Source organism: Tauraco erythrolophus, chromosome 10 (genome assembly GCF_009769465.1).
Source record: "Tauraco erythrolophus isolate bTauEry1 chromosome 10, bTauEry1.pri, whole genome shotgun sequence".
Lineage (NCBI taxonomy): Eukaryota > Metazoa > Chordata > Aves > Musophagiformes > Musophagidae > Tauraco > Tauraco erythrolophus.
The window spans coordinates 16,499,377-16,517,481 of NC_141474.1; the positions used below are offsets into that span (position 1 = coordinate 16,499,377).

General features: G+C 39.4%; 1 protein-coding gene across 3 annotated transcripts in view; it reads left to right on the top strand.

Moving 5' to 3' along the window:
* Positions 1-18,105, top strand: part of ABCA4 (ATP binding cassette subfamily A member 4) — a 74,978-nt gene that overhangs the window by 33,927 nt on the left and 22,946 nt on the right. For 2 of the 3 annotated variants that reach the window (XM_086617662.1, XM_086617663.1), the window contains exons 16-28: positions 650-854; positions 3,466-3,564; positions 7,620-7,844; positions 10,386-10,563; positions 11,892-12,023; positions 12,770-12,909; positions 13,749-13,886; positions 14,152-14,339; positions 15,115-15,205; positions 15,807-16,012; positions 16,444-16,492; positions 17,019-17,260; positions 17,693-17,817. In XM_086617662.1, coding sequence (XP_086473788.1) covers positions 650-854; positions 3,466-3,564; positions 7,620-7,844; positions 10,386-10,563; positions 11,892-12,023; positions 12,770-12,909; positions 13,749-13,886; positions 14,152-14,339; positions 15,115-15,205; positions 15,807-16,012; positions 16,444-16,492; positions 17,019-17,260; positions 17,693-17,817 — 2,018 coding nt within the window. The remainder of the gene's footprint in view (positions 1-649; positions 855-3,465; positions 3,565-7,619; positions 7,845-10,385; positions 10,564-11,891; positions 12,024-12,769; positions 12,910-13,748; positions 13,887-14,151; positions 14,340-15,114; positions 15,206-15,806; positions 16,013-16,443; positions 16,493-17,018; positions 17,261-17,692; positions 17,818-18,105) is intronic. The other variant, XM_086617665.1, reaches the window with a different exon arrangement.

The window sequence follows — 18,105 nt, forward strand, 5'->3', positions numbered from 1 at the left end:
CCTCACTGAGAGTTACTGTTGGGATCCGTCTTGTCTCCTCATTTTCCTAAGGTATTGCTGGTATTGCTGGCTGCTACGTATCCTGTGAAACAGCACTATATCACTTCTTGCTCTGTTTTTGCAGTGTGATATTGAAGAGGATGTTTGGATACTATACTGGTTTATTAGTTTGTTGTGTGAGAACCAGGTAGCAGACATACCACAGGAGAGGATGGTTTTGGTTTTCCTTATCCTGAGCATCTCATGTACATTCTGTCTTGTTACTGATAGTTGCCCTGCCCCATACACTCAGGAAATATTTTGCTTCCAAGATAGGCAAAGGTATGCACTGCAAACTTCTAGATGCGTCTATAGTATTTTCTGAACAGAGATATTAATGGAAAAAAATAAGCTGTGAAGGTTGCCTAGTAGCTAAAGAAAGTACAGCCAGGGCTGAATTCAGACTATTATGGCTAAATACTGCTTAGAATTGCCACCATTCAGAGGATTAAATATCTCAGTCCAATATAAAAGTGAAACCACTTTTCCCTGATCATTTGTTAGGCATTATCAAGTTTTGAAGATCAGTCCCTAAAGGTCATCTTTTTTTGTGCTCGCTTTACAAAATGTCCCTCTGGCTGAGTTGAATGTCATTTCTCTTTTGTTCCAGAGTTTGCTTTCTCAAGTAGCTTTTGGTTTCGGTACAGAATACTTGTCACGCTATGAAGAGCAAGGTCTTGGCCTACAGTGGGGTAACGTCAGAACCAGCCCCTTGGAAGGAGATGAATATAGTTTTCTTTTTTCCATTAAAATGATGCTTTTTGATGCTTTTCTGTATGGAATACTTTCTTGGTATCTTGACAACATTTTTCCAGGTATGTCAATTTCTTATTCATACAAAGTACTGGTAGTTGTTGTGCACTGTGTTAGTCTGATCAGTCTCTGAGTATTTATTTGTCAGAAAAAGGGTATCCAATATTGTAGACCAGGAGTCTTATCCAGTATAGAACCACTGGTTTAGTAAGGGCTTCCACTTTTTGCTCTTTCTTTTTCCTTTATCCTATTTTAGCCCTGAAAAGAACGGAAAAGGAGGAAAGAGTAAGAAAGAGGATGCAGTTTCTGGTTCTGTTTTAAAATTTAAATAGAAAATAGATCTACAAAAATATCATGTTAAAAACCAATTTTCTTACATATTTTTCTTTTGAGAAGTTTCAGCCAATTCTAGTGAGAATTTTTTAATTTTTTGAAAATATTGAAACAACAGTTCTAGTTCATATATATACTGTGGCCACATTAGGTCGACTGTTTCTTAAAGGATGATGCTATTTCCTGAGACATATACTGTGTCCTAGGCACCTGTGAAAGTTCCTGTGTGGATTTATTTTATTTCTAAATGGGAATCCTGGTTCTAGTGCGAGTTCACAAAAGGATTTTCTTTGTTATCAATTATAAAGTTTGGGATCTTTCTTTGTGAGAAGATGGTTTGTCCTTGTACCTTAAATGGTTATCTTGCTTCTTAGTGAATATTGTTACATGTAATAAATGCCAACTCTTATGCTGTACAAGCAAGTGAACTTTCTTTTCATTAATGTATTACTCCCACATGTGATCTGAAGTTCCAGAATGTGTTTCTTGGCAGATGACTGTTTTGTTTGCTTGTTTTTTCCCTTGAGTGATTACTCAGAATTTGAGATCTTGCAGATTTTTTAGCTATGAAGGAAAATTAATGATGATTAAGGTAAGATGGTGCTTGCCTGCACACATCACTTATGATAGTTAATCCAAATCAAGAAAAGATAAGGATTTGTTAAATAGTTTTAGATGTGTCTGAGGACATTTTGCTTCAAAATTAAAATATGACCTTAAGTCTGCTTTGTGTCCCTACCGAAGTGAGCTATGCTACATCAAATAAATGCCCTTTCAGTTTTTAAGAAATGTTTCTTCATGAAGAAGGTTAATGCAATTTTAACATACTAATTTTCAAAGCTGATTTGCAGTAATATTCCTGAAAGTTCCTCTTCAGAGAAGCCTGTGTTGCAACTCTTGTTTATTTAAAAAAGAGTGGATAATTTACTATTTCCATGAACCCACCAGGAATTAAACAACAGGAGTTTCTTTGCTCATAGATCCAAGTTGGTTTTTTTTCAGCCAGCACTATACACAAAAGTAATGCCTTTCAAGTCTTCTATTCATTAACTTCAGTTCCTCCCTATATTTGCCCTGAATATTTCCTTGGCTTTCTGTTCTTCTGTTTCTGTGGAATTTCTTATAGCATTTTGCTGTCAAACACATGCAGACCTACCAAATCAGTGCTGTGGTCTTTGAGCTTACTAACATGAGTTCCCTGAATAATCCTTTGAATCACATGGTTCAGCTCCTGCTCAAGTTTTCTCCGCAGCCAACCACCCATTGGCACCCTGTTCCTTTGGCTATTTGAGCATTCTGCTCCATAACAGAGTTCACTTGGATTTTGCATTCATCCTGAATGAGAAGCCATTGTTTTATCCACCAGCTTCCCAAAGGTATAATCCAGTCCATAACAAGCGCAAGGCAAACTGCTTATGGACCCAGAGAGTTTGTGTATTAATGGGAGTACAAGTAGTTGCCTGACATACAGGGTATTTTTGGTAAGTCAGAAATAAGCAGACACTTTCATAAACAGTGGTTTTCGATATAGAAAAATTGACTATCTTTCAGTGAGCATCACAAATTCCTTTCGCTTATTTTGATTAAGTAGCACGAGGCTGATAATATCTGGGCTCACAAGGATGCCAGTTTTAAACATAGCAGCTGAAATCCCTGCGCTCTGTAAATCGGTATGATCCAGGAAAGCAGTGTTGGCTTGCACTAACTCTGGTCCGGCCTGACAAGAACTAATGATGTTATCGCACTTTCTCTTTTCAAAACAGAATTAACCTGTGACCACAAAAGCCCATTTTTTGCTTAAGAAAAGCACTGTCGTCACTTTTCCTGCAAGCCTGTGTGCTGAAATAACAGCCAGAGTCTCTTTTCTCATTGCCAGTTGTGAATTCAGGCCCAGGGTAATATGTGTAAATATAATAAGCTTTTCACTCATGTCAACCCTCAGGTGTTAAGTGGACCTTGAAAGAAAATCCCTGAGTGAGGCTGGGATTCCATCTTAAGCAATCAGTATGTTCCTTGGCAGCTGCCACCCAATTGGTGAGGATTCAAATTGTTCCCATATAGGGAGTAGCTTCATTCAGTAATTAAACCACATTCTATTTAACAAAAGGTAAGGCCAATCAGATCACATATTTTCTGAATATTTTACTCCTGTCCAAAAGAAAAAATTATCTGCAAACAAAATCTGTTCTGTCAGGTACTTGGTAGGTGTTTTGACCTTCTGATATGCAAGACTAGGACTGCAAATGTTTGTAATTATAGCTCAGACTTTGCCTAGATGAATTTGTGCCCACTGAGGAATGTGTTTATGAAATGCACTTTACCTACTTATTTTTGGTTTAGGGGACTATGGGCTACCACAGCCTTGGTATTTCCCTGTGCAGGAATCTTACTGGCTTGGCTCTAGAAACCCAAAAGCCAAGGAAACAGCAACTGCTGATGGTGAGTTCTTTTAAAACTTCATTGTTTAGAAATAACTTCAAAACTACTGATCCGCTTAGAGGTGACTGTGTAACATTTCCATTACCTGAGCTGCTGCAAAGATTAGAGACAGCCATATGCTGTGAATCTCAGCAGGTGCCTTTGAACTTGTAGTAGTAGCCTGCTATTATTAGAGTTATTAGAGGTGAGTTGCTGTTCTATCTGAGAGCCTTTAAAGCATGGGTTAACAAGCAACATCAAACCCCCGCTCTCTAACCAACACCTTTTCAAGGAGTACTTATTGCCCAACACAACATTTGTGAAATGAGTCAAAATGAAATACAGTGTTGATATTATTTACACTGAGGCTCCCCCATCTTTCTAAACTTGATTCTTTTCTATCTAGTTTGACGCTGACTGAAGTCTGTCTACCTTAGGTTTGTAAGCAAGGTCAAAATTGATGCCACTTTTGGACCAACTTGAATGAATGCTAAGATCCTGCTTTTGCAGATTTTTTCTGTACATTGATACAGGACTAGTTAAGAACAACATGTGGGTGACTATTTCAATAAGAATTTATGCAGAATGATGATTAATGTCTGGAATAGAGGCTTGCTGATGGTAGTGTTTTGAAATCTGTCTTAAATTTACAAGGTAACAGTGAAACCAATCAAAATGACAGATGAAATAATTTCTTCAGTCTTCTCATTACCATCCTTACCCTTCATCAACTCAGGCAGGCTGCTGACAAGGCAGTCTCATCTCAGAGTGATACCTATAAACCAGAAGGGAGTTAATCGTTTCTATGAACATGCTGATAACATACTCACTGCTCACAAGTTTTGATCAGAAAAGAGAAGGTTATAACATTGGGTTTTTTTGAAGAGGCTTTGCGTTCTGGTGCATTCTGAGAGAATGAACAGGTTTTCCTTTAGACTTGCTGTGAGGGTATTCAGAATGGTAAAAGCTTGTGTAGATATTATGAAGTCTGATACCTGCTTTGGCTTTGCAAATGCTGCCCACAAGATTAGAATTTGACCATATAGGAAGGAGGAGAAAAGAGCCAAAGGAGGACTTGGTGCATGTTTATAGGTGAATGGAAAATTTCTGAAGACCCAGATAAGACGTCAGCCACTACATCTCACTGACTTTCTGTGGAATCTAGGCATATCCTGCACCAGAGCTCCTTTCAGTATCTGAAATTTGGAGCACAGTTGTTTATAGTATTTTAACATTTTCTATTTATTTAGTTTAAACCTAAATTTAGTAGAAACAAAGTCAGTTTTCTGGTTATCTTAATGCTTCCTAAATTCTGTGTGTTTTTTAATATATTTCCAATACAAGGCAAACTCACGATTTCTCAATACCCAAGGCAAAGGTTGTGAGAAATCTTGAAAGCCCCAAAATATTCACTCGGGTAGATCAGCAACAGGAAAGTTTATGGCTACTACTTTATTGCCAGTTTTTTTTTATTTTATGAGGTTTTAATAGCATTTTTTAGATTACTTAGATAAAACATTTTGCTTAAGTGAAGCCTAGAGTTTATTTTGTATGTGACATTACATCAGATAGCTGAGCTGATCTAACAGTTCACTAATGAGAAAAAATGAGGCAATTTTGCAGTCCTTTCCACAGCTCTCATCCTAGTTCTGCTAATGCTCATCAGTCCCTGGTAAGATTAAGAGGTAGATCCTTCTGGAAGCCAGTCCCAAGAACACAAAGGACAAGGTGATACGAAATAATGAACGTGGATCTACCAAGAGCAAATCTTGCCTAACCAGTCTGATTTTCTTCTGTGGTGACTGTATCAATGGACAAAGGGAGAGCAGTGGATGCCATTTAGCTTGACTTTAGCAAGGGCTTTAGAATGGGTTCGCATAGTATTCTGATAGCCAAACTGGTGAGATACAGACAGCTTGAGTGGACACTAAAGTGGGTAGAAAATTGACTGAACTGTTGGGCCCAAAGGATTGTAGTCCAGCAGTAGAAAGCATAACCGGGGACTAGTTATTAGTGGCAGGGGTTTGACAGGGACTGACACTGGACTTAATACTATTTAATGACTTTATTAATAGTCTCTGTGATGGGATAGAGGGCACCAGAGCAAGTTTGTGGAAGACATCAAACTGGAGGGAACAGCGGAGTGCAGGGCAGCTCTTCAGAGGCACCCAACAGACTGGAGAAATAGCTTTATAGGAAGGTCAAGTAAATGCATAAAACTGTGTTTGGAATTGAATAACTCCACAGGACAATACTCACTGGCCACCACCTGGCTGGCAGACAGCTTTGTAGAAAAAGTCTAGTTGACATGTTGAACATGAGCCATCAAGTGTGCCTGTGTAGCCAAGACGACCAGATGCATCCTAAACTTTATTGGCAAGAGTAATGCCATCAGTTCAAGGGAAGTGATTTTTCTGTCCTAGTCAGCACTTGTGAGACTGCATCTGGAGTACTGTGTTGTCCAGTTTGGGGATCTTCATTGAAAGGAAGACACAGAGTTAGTGGAGAGCTCAGTAAAGAACCACCAAGTTGATTAGGAGCTGGATTATATAATATGCAAGGAGATGCTGAGAAAGGTGGATCTGCTCAGCCTCAGGAGAGCAAGCTAACATAGAACTAGATTCTCAGATATGCCTAGTGGAAGCATGAGAGGCAATGGATGTAAGCTGGAAAACAGGAATTCTGATTCAATATAAGAAAATATTTATTGTGAAGGTAGTTAAAACATTGGAACAGGTTGGTCAGAAAGGTGTAGGTTGTAAAATTGCCATTTTTGAAGATAGTCAGTAATCTGAATTAGCCCTATTGTTTGAGAGTTGAACTGGAGATCTTTGGAAGTCTCTCCTAATCTAAATTATTCCGTGATTATCTCAGCTAGCCTGAGTGTGCTGATACATATTTCATCCTCTTTTCTACAAAACATTGCCTTGGTTTTCTTCAAGCAGGGACAGTTGGAAAGGTCATCTCTGATTAATTCCTTTGTAAAAAGCATGTGATTCTTACCTATTTGAAGAACTAAGGCTCTTCAGTGCCTCAGCTTACATGAACAACTGTAGAACTTTTCTTAACTCATATCTTTCCTTTAAGGGTAACACTAAGCATTTTCTTAATTTATCATAACTGGTTAATGTGTTGGGAAGAAAACTGGATAAGAAAATGTCAGATAATGTAAATGCACAGCTGAAAATGAAGCTAAACCGGTAAATTATCATAGTACTTTTAAAATTTGCTCCTCTCAGTGCATTTTTGTATCCCCCATTTTGCCATTTTAGGTGACACGGTGAACTTGTTTATGTTGTTATTTGTGCACAAGGTAACCCTATACAGTTTTATGGACTAAAATTTCTTATAGCAGAAAGTTATGGTGAAATTTCACAACAAAATTAAGTTCTAGGACATCTGATAAATTACAGTTGTGCTAGTTGCACTCTAGGCTGCCAGCTTGAATTTGTGTTACGTAAACAGTTCCTTCAGGTGCTCCCTCTTCTTACATCACTGTTCTTCCTGCTTCAAGCCAGTCCCCAGTAGTGATTTCATGGGACTGTTTTCCTTTGTGGCAGCAAGGTCTAAGACCAAATTGGAAAGCCTTAGAAATTCCCACACAAAAGTTATCACCAACTCATTCACTCCAGCCTGGAGCTAGTCTCTTAATCTAAGTAGCAATTTAGCAGTTTCCTTTTCACTTAAACTTTTCATTTTGTTTTTCCTCCTCTCACTCCCTGTAAGTCTGGGAAATGTTTTTATGGTCTGTCTTTTAATGTGGTGAAGAGTTTGGTCTAGAACTGCATGGACAAAGTATGAAGCATGTGCCTAATATTAGTCAGGATCTTCTACTCTGAGTCTATAATTGTAAAATTGCCAGTCATCTTCCTTAAATATCTGTTCCTGACATTATGAAGCAGATTGTAAGCTAGATGGCTTTGAGTGCTGTATTCCTAACCTGAGTAAAGTACTAATGATTACTGCTCTTGGAGAGCTCAAGGTTTAGGACTACCTCCTTGCCTCAAAGCACCTCTAGAGATAAGAGGAAATGAAATTTTGGTTAATTAAATGTTGGTTACTTTTGGTTTATATAGAAAAAAGTCCAGAGTCTGAAGGCTGTGTGGATCAGAAGGCCGTGGAAGGGGAAAAAAATGAAAGCAGAACAAAGAAATCTGAAGAAGCTGAAAAGCCAGAAGAAAAGAGTGACAACCAGAGGGAGAAGGATGGTAAAAACAAACAATGTAAACACAAACAAGAAAAAGAACCCGGCGAGCAGGGGAAGCCTAAGACAGATGTCCAGGACAAAGATGAAATTAATAGTAAGGAGAGAGCGCACCCTGAGTCCTTCCGAGATACTGTACTCATTATACCTCATAACAAACTAGGAATGATTGCAGTCAAACTACAAGTGCCCAGTAGGCTACAGAGGATAGAATGCGACTGCCAGAGCTAAGCTCAGAAGAGGCCCTGGCTCTCCCAGCTGCCCTCTTACTGATTCCTCTATGTTCACAATCCTTTAGAATATTTTAGCCGCAAGAGAGCTGGCTTCCAGAAGGGCTCTGTAACTTGTTTTTATTGTGCAAATGCAGGCTGTCTCTATGGCAAGTTAGTGTTCATGCTGAGGGAAGCCTCAGAGACACGTACATTGATTTCTTAGAATTAAACAGAGCCATGACTTCAATAAAAATACTTATGCTGAGAGGAATGTTCTTCCCTCCTATCCCTGCCCCCCCCCCCGCCTTTTTTTGCCTATCTTTAGTGTGACTTGCATCTGTAGGGAAAGGCTAGTTTGAAAGGGATTTATCTGAAGTGCTCTGTGTGTCTGTCTGCTGCCTTTTCTGATGCTGACATTACCCACCACCTAAGAATTCCTGAATGACCTGCCTTGTTTTCAAGTCCCAATGTCTTCTTTTGTAGGGAACCAGAGGAGTCTTCTGTATTTGATGCTCAGAGGAACGTATGTGGATTCTGTAGCAAAAGTAACTGCTACAGACAGCTCTGAGCCCACTCTGGCTCTCTTGAAAAGCTAGAGATAAAAGTAGAGTCATCAGAGCTCCTCACGTAGGCACTGAAAACATGCATTCAGGGTGAATGGGAACAGGACAGGACTTCAAAAGAAAAAAGACAGGCAGAGGGCAAAGGTTATTTCAGCCAATCTTCTCCTAGTACTGCCTTATCTTTGTGGTGCTGTACTCATCAGCTCCCAGGTCCCAGCTGCTCCGTGGCCACAAAGAAAGGGCTTTGCCTGTCACTGCACAAAAAAGCCCGTCTTCCCTTTCAGCCAGCCACACAGGAGTTGGAAGATACGTGGAGAAGCCAAGAACAGACCTGGTATGGTTCAAGGACACAGTTTCCAAAATGGCTTTATGTAAGAGCTAGCTCTTAATGTAAGAAGTTCTAATGGCTTAACTCTAGTGCAACCCAGCTCATCAGAGCAGGGCAGACACACTATAAATCTGTCCTAATTGCTTGACACATTTTAAGCAGGGCTTTCACCAAAGCATCATCCACGTCCCCTCCAAATGCTGCCACCTCTAAAGCAAGATCTAAATGGCCCAAAATTGCACTGAGGGAGTAGGATCAGAATGGAGAGATGCATATCTCAAAAAAGGAGCTCAACCCTCCACCAGTGTCCTTCAGGTGATGCAAAGCAGATTCTGTGAGACAGAGAATTTGCCCTGGAACTTGTCAGTGAGTCTTGCAGGCAAATATGAATTGAGCTCATCATATGTATAAAACTGAGGATGGTACCTCAATTGCCAAGTCTAGTCAGACTCCATGCGAACTTTTGTAAATACAGACATGTTTGCATGTTTCCTTGTAAAAGGAAATCTAGATTCCTTCACAAAACAAAATAAAAGTTTGTCATAAATATTTTAAATAAAGCTACCTATTCTAGATGAATTATTTCAGCTGCTTTGTAGTATACACAGCTCTCGTGTACAACAGATTTGGGACTTCTTCCTGAGTATTGTTTCTAATGACAGTCATACAATCCACTGATGGAGGTGGAGCTGGTTTCACCCAGATGGCATTGGCTGCTCTCCATGCAGGCCTGCTGGGTACTGAACAATTTAAGTAAATTGCAATTGCAAAACAAGCCTCCCTACAAAGTCTTAAGTGTTCTCTGTAAACAAAAGTGGACAGGATCTTTAGTTTAAATTTCTCAACTCCCATAATTCACATTGCCCAAGGGCTTAATTTACTTCAAAGCAAGTTTGTTTTGTCTAAAAGCTGATGCAATAAAACATCCTGATGGTGCTATTTACAATAATGCATTTTTAATCCTGAGAGAAAATCATCCCATGTAGTACTCATGTTAGGTACTGCCTAAGTCTTGAGCTGGCCTCAGCAAGGGGGTAAATTTCACCTACCAGGATTAAAGGCAAATGATGTTTTTTTAAAACATCATGGTGAAAGAATGCACAGCTGGGCAGATGATTTGAATGGCAGATTTCAGCCTGGCTAGAAAGGCAACCTGCTGCTTGTTTAATGTAATCTCTCAGCCTATCTAAATCTCTACAGACAACAAATCCAAATGATCTTCCTTCTACTCAATGAAAACAGAAAGCATGTTCAGCTTTACCTGATCTAATGAGTTACTTCTCCAGAGACTGTTACAATTCTGGACTCCCCTTCTCCTGTTATTGGTATGTGGGTGAATCTAAATAAATTTTACTGCAGTTGGAAATCCTGCCTCAGTTTGGTACTGCTGTGACTGCAGAATCTGTCCCTGGCACATGATGCTGTGTTTTACTGGGTATATGCTGTTGTTTCTGCACTTATTGATGTGTCGTAATCAGAACTGGGATTAAAACGTGCTTTTATTGATTTTCATTCTTGATTTCTTGCCTTTCAAGTAAATACCTTCTTTGAGCCTGAGCCAACAGGATTGATTCCAGGAGTATGCATTCAGAACCTGGTGAAGATTTTTGCAAACAGGCCCAAGCCAGCAGTAGACGGAATGAATGTTACTTTTTATGAGGGCCAGATCACAGCTTTCCTTGGTCACAATGGAGCAGGAAAGACAACCACCATGTAAGTCTGTATTTTAGAGGAAGGAAATCCAGGGCAGTGCTCTATTGCTCTGTCCTGAGGAGCAGTGTTCTCTTTTCACTCTTCCTGTGTCTGTCTGCCACCCCTGCAGCTAGTTTGATGCACAACATCAAGCTTTTTCCAGACAGGGAAATGCTTCCCCTAGGCAAACAGAAGATATCCTGGATTAGCTAAAGCCCTGGGAGGGAGGCAATGCATGACACAAACAAGTGAAAGTCTAGAGAAAAAGAAGCAATTTTCTTCCCCAGAATTCATTTCCCATGGCCAAACTCCTGATAGGCAAAGAGGGAGAAGGATTTTCTGGCTGAAAGAGCTGAAAGTTTGAAAGCTACCGCACTCCATGTGTTCTTGGTTTCTCTGTCTAACTGGCTTTAAATTGGTTATGGTTTTTGGTCTGTGTGCAAAGGAGTATAAAATATAGGCCCTCTTTAGATTAAATGGTTACATATATGCAAGATCCATGTCCAGATTAAAATGTTCCTCTAATCCTAGAACCCTAGCATCTCAGGAAGCTGAACTTTAGGAATGTTTAATCTTCTTTATACAGAACTTTATTTGGCAAAAAAGGATTAATTGGTGAACAAAACATTTCATGAGTCTGTGACAAGTTCACCAAATGTTGAAAGAACTCAAGTGTTTCATTATGATGTTTCCCAACAGAACTTTTTTTTTTTCAAATGCACTTTAAATTGCCTTTTAATTTCTTTTAATTGTTCCACAAGAAATGTTTGACCCAAAATAAAAGCATTGTAATCTGCCAAAATGCTTTGTAAATTTGTTTTTCTATTCTCCTGATAAACAAAAAATTTATTGCTTTGACGTTTTCAGGACTGAAAAATCCATTATTCATCCAAATCTAGTAACAGGTTCCACCCATTTGCAATGTAACATTCGGCCCTTCCATTTGACAGAAAATAAAGGTGTAGGGCACGAGTCAGCGTGACTGGAGACCTCAAACCATTATTCTCTATCTTGATCCTAGTGAGCTTCATTTTAGACCCATTTGTACATGAGGGTGATGTAACATGCTGAACAAACTACTCCGAAACAGAGTAGCTGACTTAAACACTTTTTTAATGCAGGCCAGAACCATAGACAGCTGTATCAAAAATTACGTTAGCAGATCCGCAAGATTCTTGCTCACTGTGACAGGACAGGGGTATTTCTATGCACGCTTTTTACCAGAGCTGTTTCATCAAAGCCTGTAGTAAGAAGTCATCATGCTCCATCTAGTGGAATCATGTAATGCCTCTTCCTAACCCGGCACAGAAAGAGAAGAGAGTGTAAATTTCCTCGTTTTATTTTCCCAGGTCAATACTGACAGGCCTTTTCCCACCCACCTCTGGAACTGTGCTGATCGGCGGCCTGGATATTCAGACTCACATGGACTCCATTCGGCACCGGTTAGGCATGTGCCCACAGTACAACATCTTGTTCAATCAGTAAGTGTCATTCCATACTAGCTTTAAGAATAAGGGCCCCAGTCTGCATGGTTGACACATCCCCAAAGCCTGTGTTGTTTCTCTTACTGTGCTGGCAGTAGATATATCTCAGAGGCACTTCTTAACACTTGCATAGAGTAGGTGTTGTCCTTCTCCAATAGAAATCTCCTGCATCATTTAGCTAGGAACAAAGTTTCTGAGGAAAACGACAGTTCTCTTGGTTTTGGTGTTTTCTGTTGCAGTGTAGGTTAGCAGAAGTTCAGCCCTGGGGGTTCATGCACTAGAATTTAGGCCTCCTAAAGCAAAAAAATCTGAGCCTACAGTGTACTAGCAGGATGTTTTTATACCCATTTTGCACTACACCCGTAACATTTGCTACCTTCTCAGGTGATTTCCAGCTTCACTGCCCTCAGTTTGCGTTCATCTCAACAGCAGACTCTCTTCCTTAAATGGAAGGGAGTGAGCTAATACTCACATTAGCTCCCATTTTAGTCCCATAAATGTGTAGCTTGATGCCTGCTCTTCTTGTTCCTTTAGTAGCAGGTTCTGCTTTGAAAAGGCAGAGAAGGAGCCTATGATATCTGAGTGAAGTGTGTTGATCCCAAAGATGATGTGTGATCCAGATTTAGGGTAAAGCAGCCCCTTTTCCTTCAGCAAGATAAAGCTAGAGTGAATTTATTGCTGCTTGGGAAAAAATCTGCTTAATCATCTAAATTGCCTTGGTGCCTTTCTATCTGATTTCACAGCCTTACTGTAGCGGAACACATCTTGTTTTATTCTCAACTGAAAGGGAGATCCAGGGATGAAGCTGAGCAAGAGTTGGAAACAATGCTAGAAGACATGGGCCTCACCCATAAAAGGAATGAAGAGGCTCAGAATTTGTCAGGTGCACACAGGACTGTTCTAAGACATTTTTTCTGCTGCCTTTTCTTTGTCTTTGGGCAATTATTGTTTGAATTATGTGTTTGAAGCCATATTCTGATACATCACTGTGCACTGGGGAGGTCTTTACTCTCAAAGAGTAAATGGGACTGTACCAATAGTAAAGCTGGCACAACCTGTCCCTAAAGCTTCTGTTTCTTATAAATTATAAACACAACAAATTCAAATACGCTGAAAGCTGTTATTTTTAAATGACTGTATATATATATATATAAAAAAAAAAAATCTGTCAATGTAAGGAAAAAAAAAAACCAAAATACAATGTTCTATTATTTTAAGGTAAATGAAATAGTATACTATCTTGCCTCTCCGCTGTTTGGATCAGTACGCTATAATGCTATTATTTGGTAGGAGTAATTTCTTTTATTCTGAAGGTACAAATGTAAATAGTGTATTTGATCACATTTCACTTTCAGATTCAAAAGCTGATTTGAATAAACAGCTAGATAGATGTTCCTATACTACTTTGTCCTGACTGGAACTGTAAAAGTCAGCTAGTTTCACATGAGAACGTGAAAATCTCATATCTTCCTGCTTTTGCTTCTGGCAAAAAGCAAGAAGCATAGATAAAAAATACATTAAAAAAATAAAATTTTGAACAAGCTATTCTGAACTTCAGAAGAAAAATGTGACTATTGATTTAATTTTGCAGAAATATTTGTCTGAGTATGGGTTTTGTTTTACTTGTGTCAGTTTGTCCGCACGCTGAAAAGCACTGTTAATTACATCCCTGCCACTCACAGAACTCATCTCAGACTCCTGGGTGCTTCTGTCCTCTGTCAGGTGGAATGCAAAGGAAACTGTCTGTTGCCATTGCTTTTGTGGGTGAAGCAAAAGTGGTAGTCTTGGATGAGCCCACTTCTGGAGTTGATCCATATTCCAGGCGATCTATCTGGGATCTTCTGCTGAAGTATCGCTCAGGTAACAGGTTTGAGAGTAGAAATTATTTTGTTTTATTTTTAAAACCTGTCATAGATTCAGCACGTGCCTGCTGTGTAGATGGTCATGAGTAGTGAGATACGAATACAAGCAAACAAAATTATTTGAACAGATAACTATGGATGTGGCAAACCTGAGATCTGGCTCTGGTGCCAAGAAAATTCTGCATTAATTGCCAAAAAACTAAATAGAGTTTCGAGTTTCAGAGAGAGTCCATGCCTTGAACATTCCTCCCTGTTCCTTCTAGGCAGAACCATCATCCTCTCAACCCATCACATGGATGAGGCAGACATCCTTGGAGACAGAGTAGCCATCATATCCCAAGGGAAACTATTCTGCTCAGGTTCTCCTGTATTCCTAAAGAACTGCTTTGGATCTGGATTCTATCTCACTCTTGTTCGCAAGATGAAAACCAACAGAATTGGAAGGGCTACAGTAAGTATGTAGCTCCCTTCCTACACATGTAATCTGAAAAATACTTAATACATGTTTGTGCACTGCACCAAGGTAGAAAGCAGTTAAGTACTGCTTGAGGCTGCGTACAAAACTAACTTCAAAATGAAGAAAGCGATGAGAAAATTTGATGACATCTCATGAAATTATGTGGATACATGAGCCTCTCTGTAAAATTCCTCTCTGGTTTTATAAATATGTCAACCAGACAGGCGAAAATAATAAGTGAATATGAAGCCCTCAGTGGTCTATAGTTCACTGTCATCACTTAACGTCTAAACTTTTACCAATCAAGTTGCCTTTGTTCATATGCAGGTCTTTCTGATGCCTGCTTTTGCAGTACACTGGTTGTAAACATGATGTAGTCTGGTAACTAGCTCAGACACCAGAAGAGTCTACATCTATCCATAGATAAACCAGCCTTGCACACCTTGAGAAGTAGGGATCTGGATTCTTTCTGCTGTTAGAAGTGCTTCCAGTCTTAGTAGCAACATGATCTATATACTTATGGCCACTGCTGATGGCATTTCCGCAGGTGTTTTGCATGCAGTTTAGAACTGATGGATATGCTTTGTGCAGGTGGATATATGTTTTCTGCATTGCTTTATCCAGACTTTCAGTATAATATGTTCAAGATGCTCCAGATATGACATATTTTTCGCTTACTCAAACTGTTCAAAGGCTTACAGCCCTTACATCCTGTTTCGCCTGTATCTGAAGCACTTTCATCTTTGTATCTGTTGCTTGTCCGTGCTAGTCGCTTTGTAGCTGTGGATCTCAGTGCTCCTGCTCCTGCTCCAGCTGTACGCGCAGGGACAAAGAAGGAGCTCCAGAGCAGGAACTGGATGGTAAGAAGTGGGATGATTTGGCATTCCAGCATATAGCTATCTCCTGTTATGCTGCAATCTCTCTTACAGATCAATGCTGCTAAGGCCCACTTCTTCAGTACTTGTATCTAACGTCTGTACTGTAGTGTTAACATAAATTTGATAAGGTTTCTTTGTGATTTTGCTCACTGTTGCCCCTTTTTGATGTATGTGTTGTCTGAAGGACAGATGATGAACTGGAATTTTTTATGCTTTAGAGGTATAGACTGAGTTTTGAACTACTCTGCACCAAAATGTGTAACTTGTTCATGAAGACTGAAGCATAGCAAAGGAAACGAGCTTTCTCAGAAAAAGTCATTTTGGCTTTTCTACGTAAAAGAAGAACTTAAGTAGATGTTCCTGGAGATTTTGTTGTGCTTTATTGACAGATCTGAAGTAGTTTCCTGCTATATAGTTCCAGAGCATAATTAGCAACATAATCCAGTCTAGCACAGAATTAACTGAGATATCTGCAAGTTATATAATAGAGTAGTCCCCTTTTGTGTATAGTGTAAACAACAGCTTTTGAAATCATGCTTGGCATGATTATTCATTCTTTGAACACTGTTTTGACTTTTCACAGGAGATCTGAATGAGCTAGCAGAAGTAATTCATCATCATATCCCAGAAGCAAAGTTAATCGAAAGCATTGGTCAGGAACTCATTTACCTTTTGCCCAATAAACACTTTAAACAGCGATCTTATGCCAGTCTCTTCAGAGAACTGGAGGAAACATTGGATGACCTAGGACTCAGCAGTTTTGGAATTTCAGACACACCACTTGAAGAGGTAACAGATAGATTAAAATATCTGCTGATCTTACCATCAGTACTCAAAATGTTTTCTGAGACAGTTCCTGTTCTTAAACATGTAATCTTACTGTTTCCTAATATCCCCTTCAAAACCTTGTCACATATGCTGTGGTGCACTCAGAAAGTCTTTGGGATGGGCGTAGAGAAAGGATCCAAGCCTTGCTTCATGTTAGCCTTGTAAAGCATGACTCATTAGCCTGGAATCTGTCCTTCTTTGTATCTTAGTTTGTTCCTTTCTTTATTTTGTGAGCTATTTCATAAGAAATCTCTGATTATGTAATAAGTAGGAGTACTGAAAAGGTATCTAAATTTTTTTCTGTTACATTAAAGGATCATGTATAATATTCCAGACGTCTGGTTGTTTTACCTGTTCTATCCCTAACTGGGAGATGTGTTTGTCTATGGCAGGTTTTCCTAAAGGTCACAGCAGAAGCTGACCCTGGAATCCAAAAAGCAGGTATAGATCCATGAATTAGTATTTGATAAACTTTTCCTGTGACTCTTATCTATTCTCAACATCAAGTAAAGAAGAGCCTCAGAACTTTCAGTCTTTGTATAGTGTTCTTGCCAAAATAAATTTGATCAGCAAATATCTGGTTTTAGGGCCTGACATGATATCTGAGAAACAGGATGAAGTCAGCAGAAATACTTTCATTTAAATTGAATGAGGTCCTTAACTATGTAAATAAAAGTTGCTTCTCAAGCACCCAGATGTCAATGGTTTTAGCTGTTTTATAAAAAGTACTTTGCTGACCATTAGGCTATGAACTACATACATAATTAACTTGTCCATCCTGCTGAGTAACAGGATTGTTAACCTATCTGATGCCACTAGATACAGCCACAGTGCAACAGTTGTAATTAAAGCAATCTGGTGATGTGATATATACAGTTGGTAAAACCTGGAGCTTATTAAAACATTTGTGCTACCTTCATGTATGGAGGATAAAGTGTCTTCTCTGCCCGTTTTCAACTTAACCTAGGAGGCACTCAAGAAAATGGTTCTACTCTTGGCAAAACTTCTCCTGAGAACAAACCAGCTGAACAAACTGCTCTGAAAAGTAATGACCCTTCTCGAATGCCAGTAGGCGTAGCAGGAGATCAAAATGAAGGCAAAGGGTCCCGACAATATAAAGGTTTTCAGCTTGTACATCAGCAGATCAAAGCGCTGCTCATCAAACGGTTCCACCATGCCTCCCGCAGCCACAAGGACTTCCTAGCCCAGGTACTGACTGACTGTTGCCATTCTTGACTCTGCCACAACATGCTTGACGCTGTCTTTCCCAGCAATTTCTCTATGCAAAGCAACAGAGGTGCTGCAAATGGGTAACAGTTTCCCTAACTGTTCTAATTATGATTACAACTCTTCTGCTTCTCATTCTATTTCTTTCAGCCTAGACTCTATCACCCCCAAGAAGTTCATGATTCAATCCCTACTAGCCCAACATTTTATTTTTAACATGATACAGTTCTGTGACAACCAAATTCTTAACTGAAAGCATCGGAAATTAAATTGTTGGTGTTCAGGAGCTAAACCAGATCTGATCTGTGTGCTCTTGCTGTCCCTCCTTCGTTTATATATATTATGAGAAGTGTACAGTGTCACTCTTCAACGTATATCTAATAACCTAGTGTGATGTTTTCATGTTCCCTGCAGATTGTTCTCCCTGCAAGTTTTGTGTTGCTGTCTTTAATACTTACAGTTATTATTCCTCCGTTTGGAGAATATCCTGCCTTAACCTTACACCCTTGGATCTATGGACAACAGTTTACTTTCTTCAGGTAAGAGGAATCACTGAGTAAAAGTACGTCTGTCATATATACACCCTTTTCTCCCTCATGTTTAGGATCATGGGGCCCTGTCTTACTGGGGTTTTCTCACTGTATGTGGTATTAAAAAAGGATTAACTCCACTGGAATCAGCAGATTTAAAATAGTGTGAAATAGGTGCAAGTGGAGAATACGGCTGATAGTATGTCTAACCAATAGTCCTTCAAATATCATGCTATCTTAGATATTCTCTTCTTCCTACCTAAATTAATGATCTCAACACTTATAAACTCTTAACAG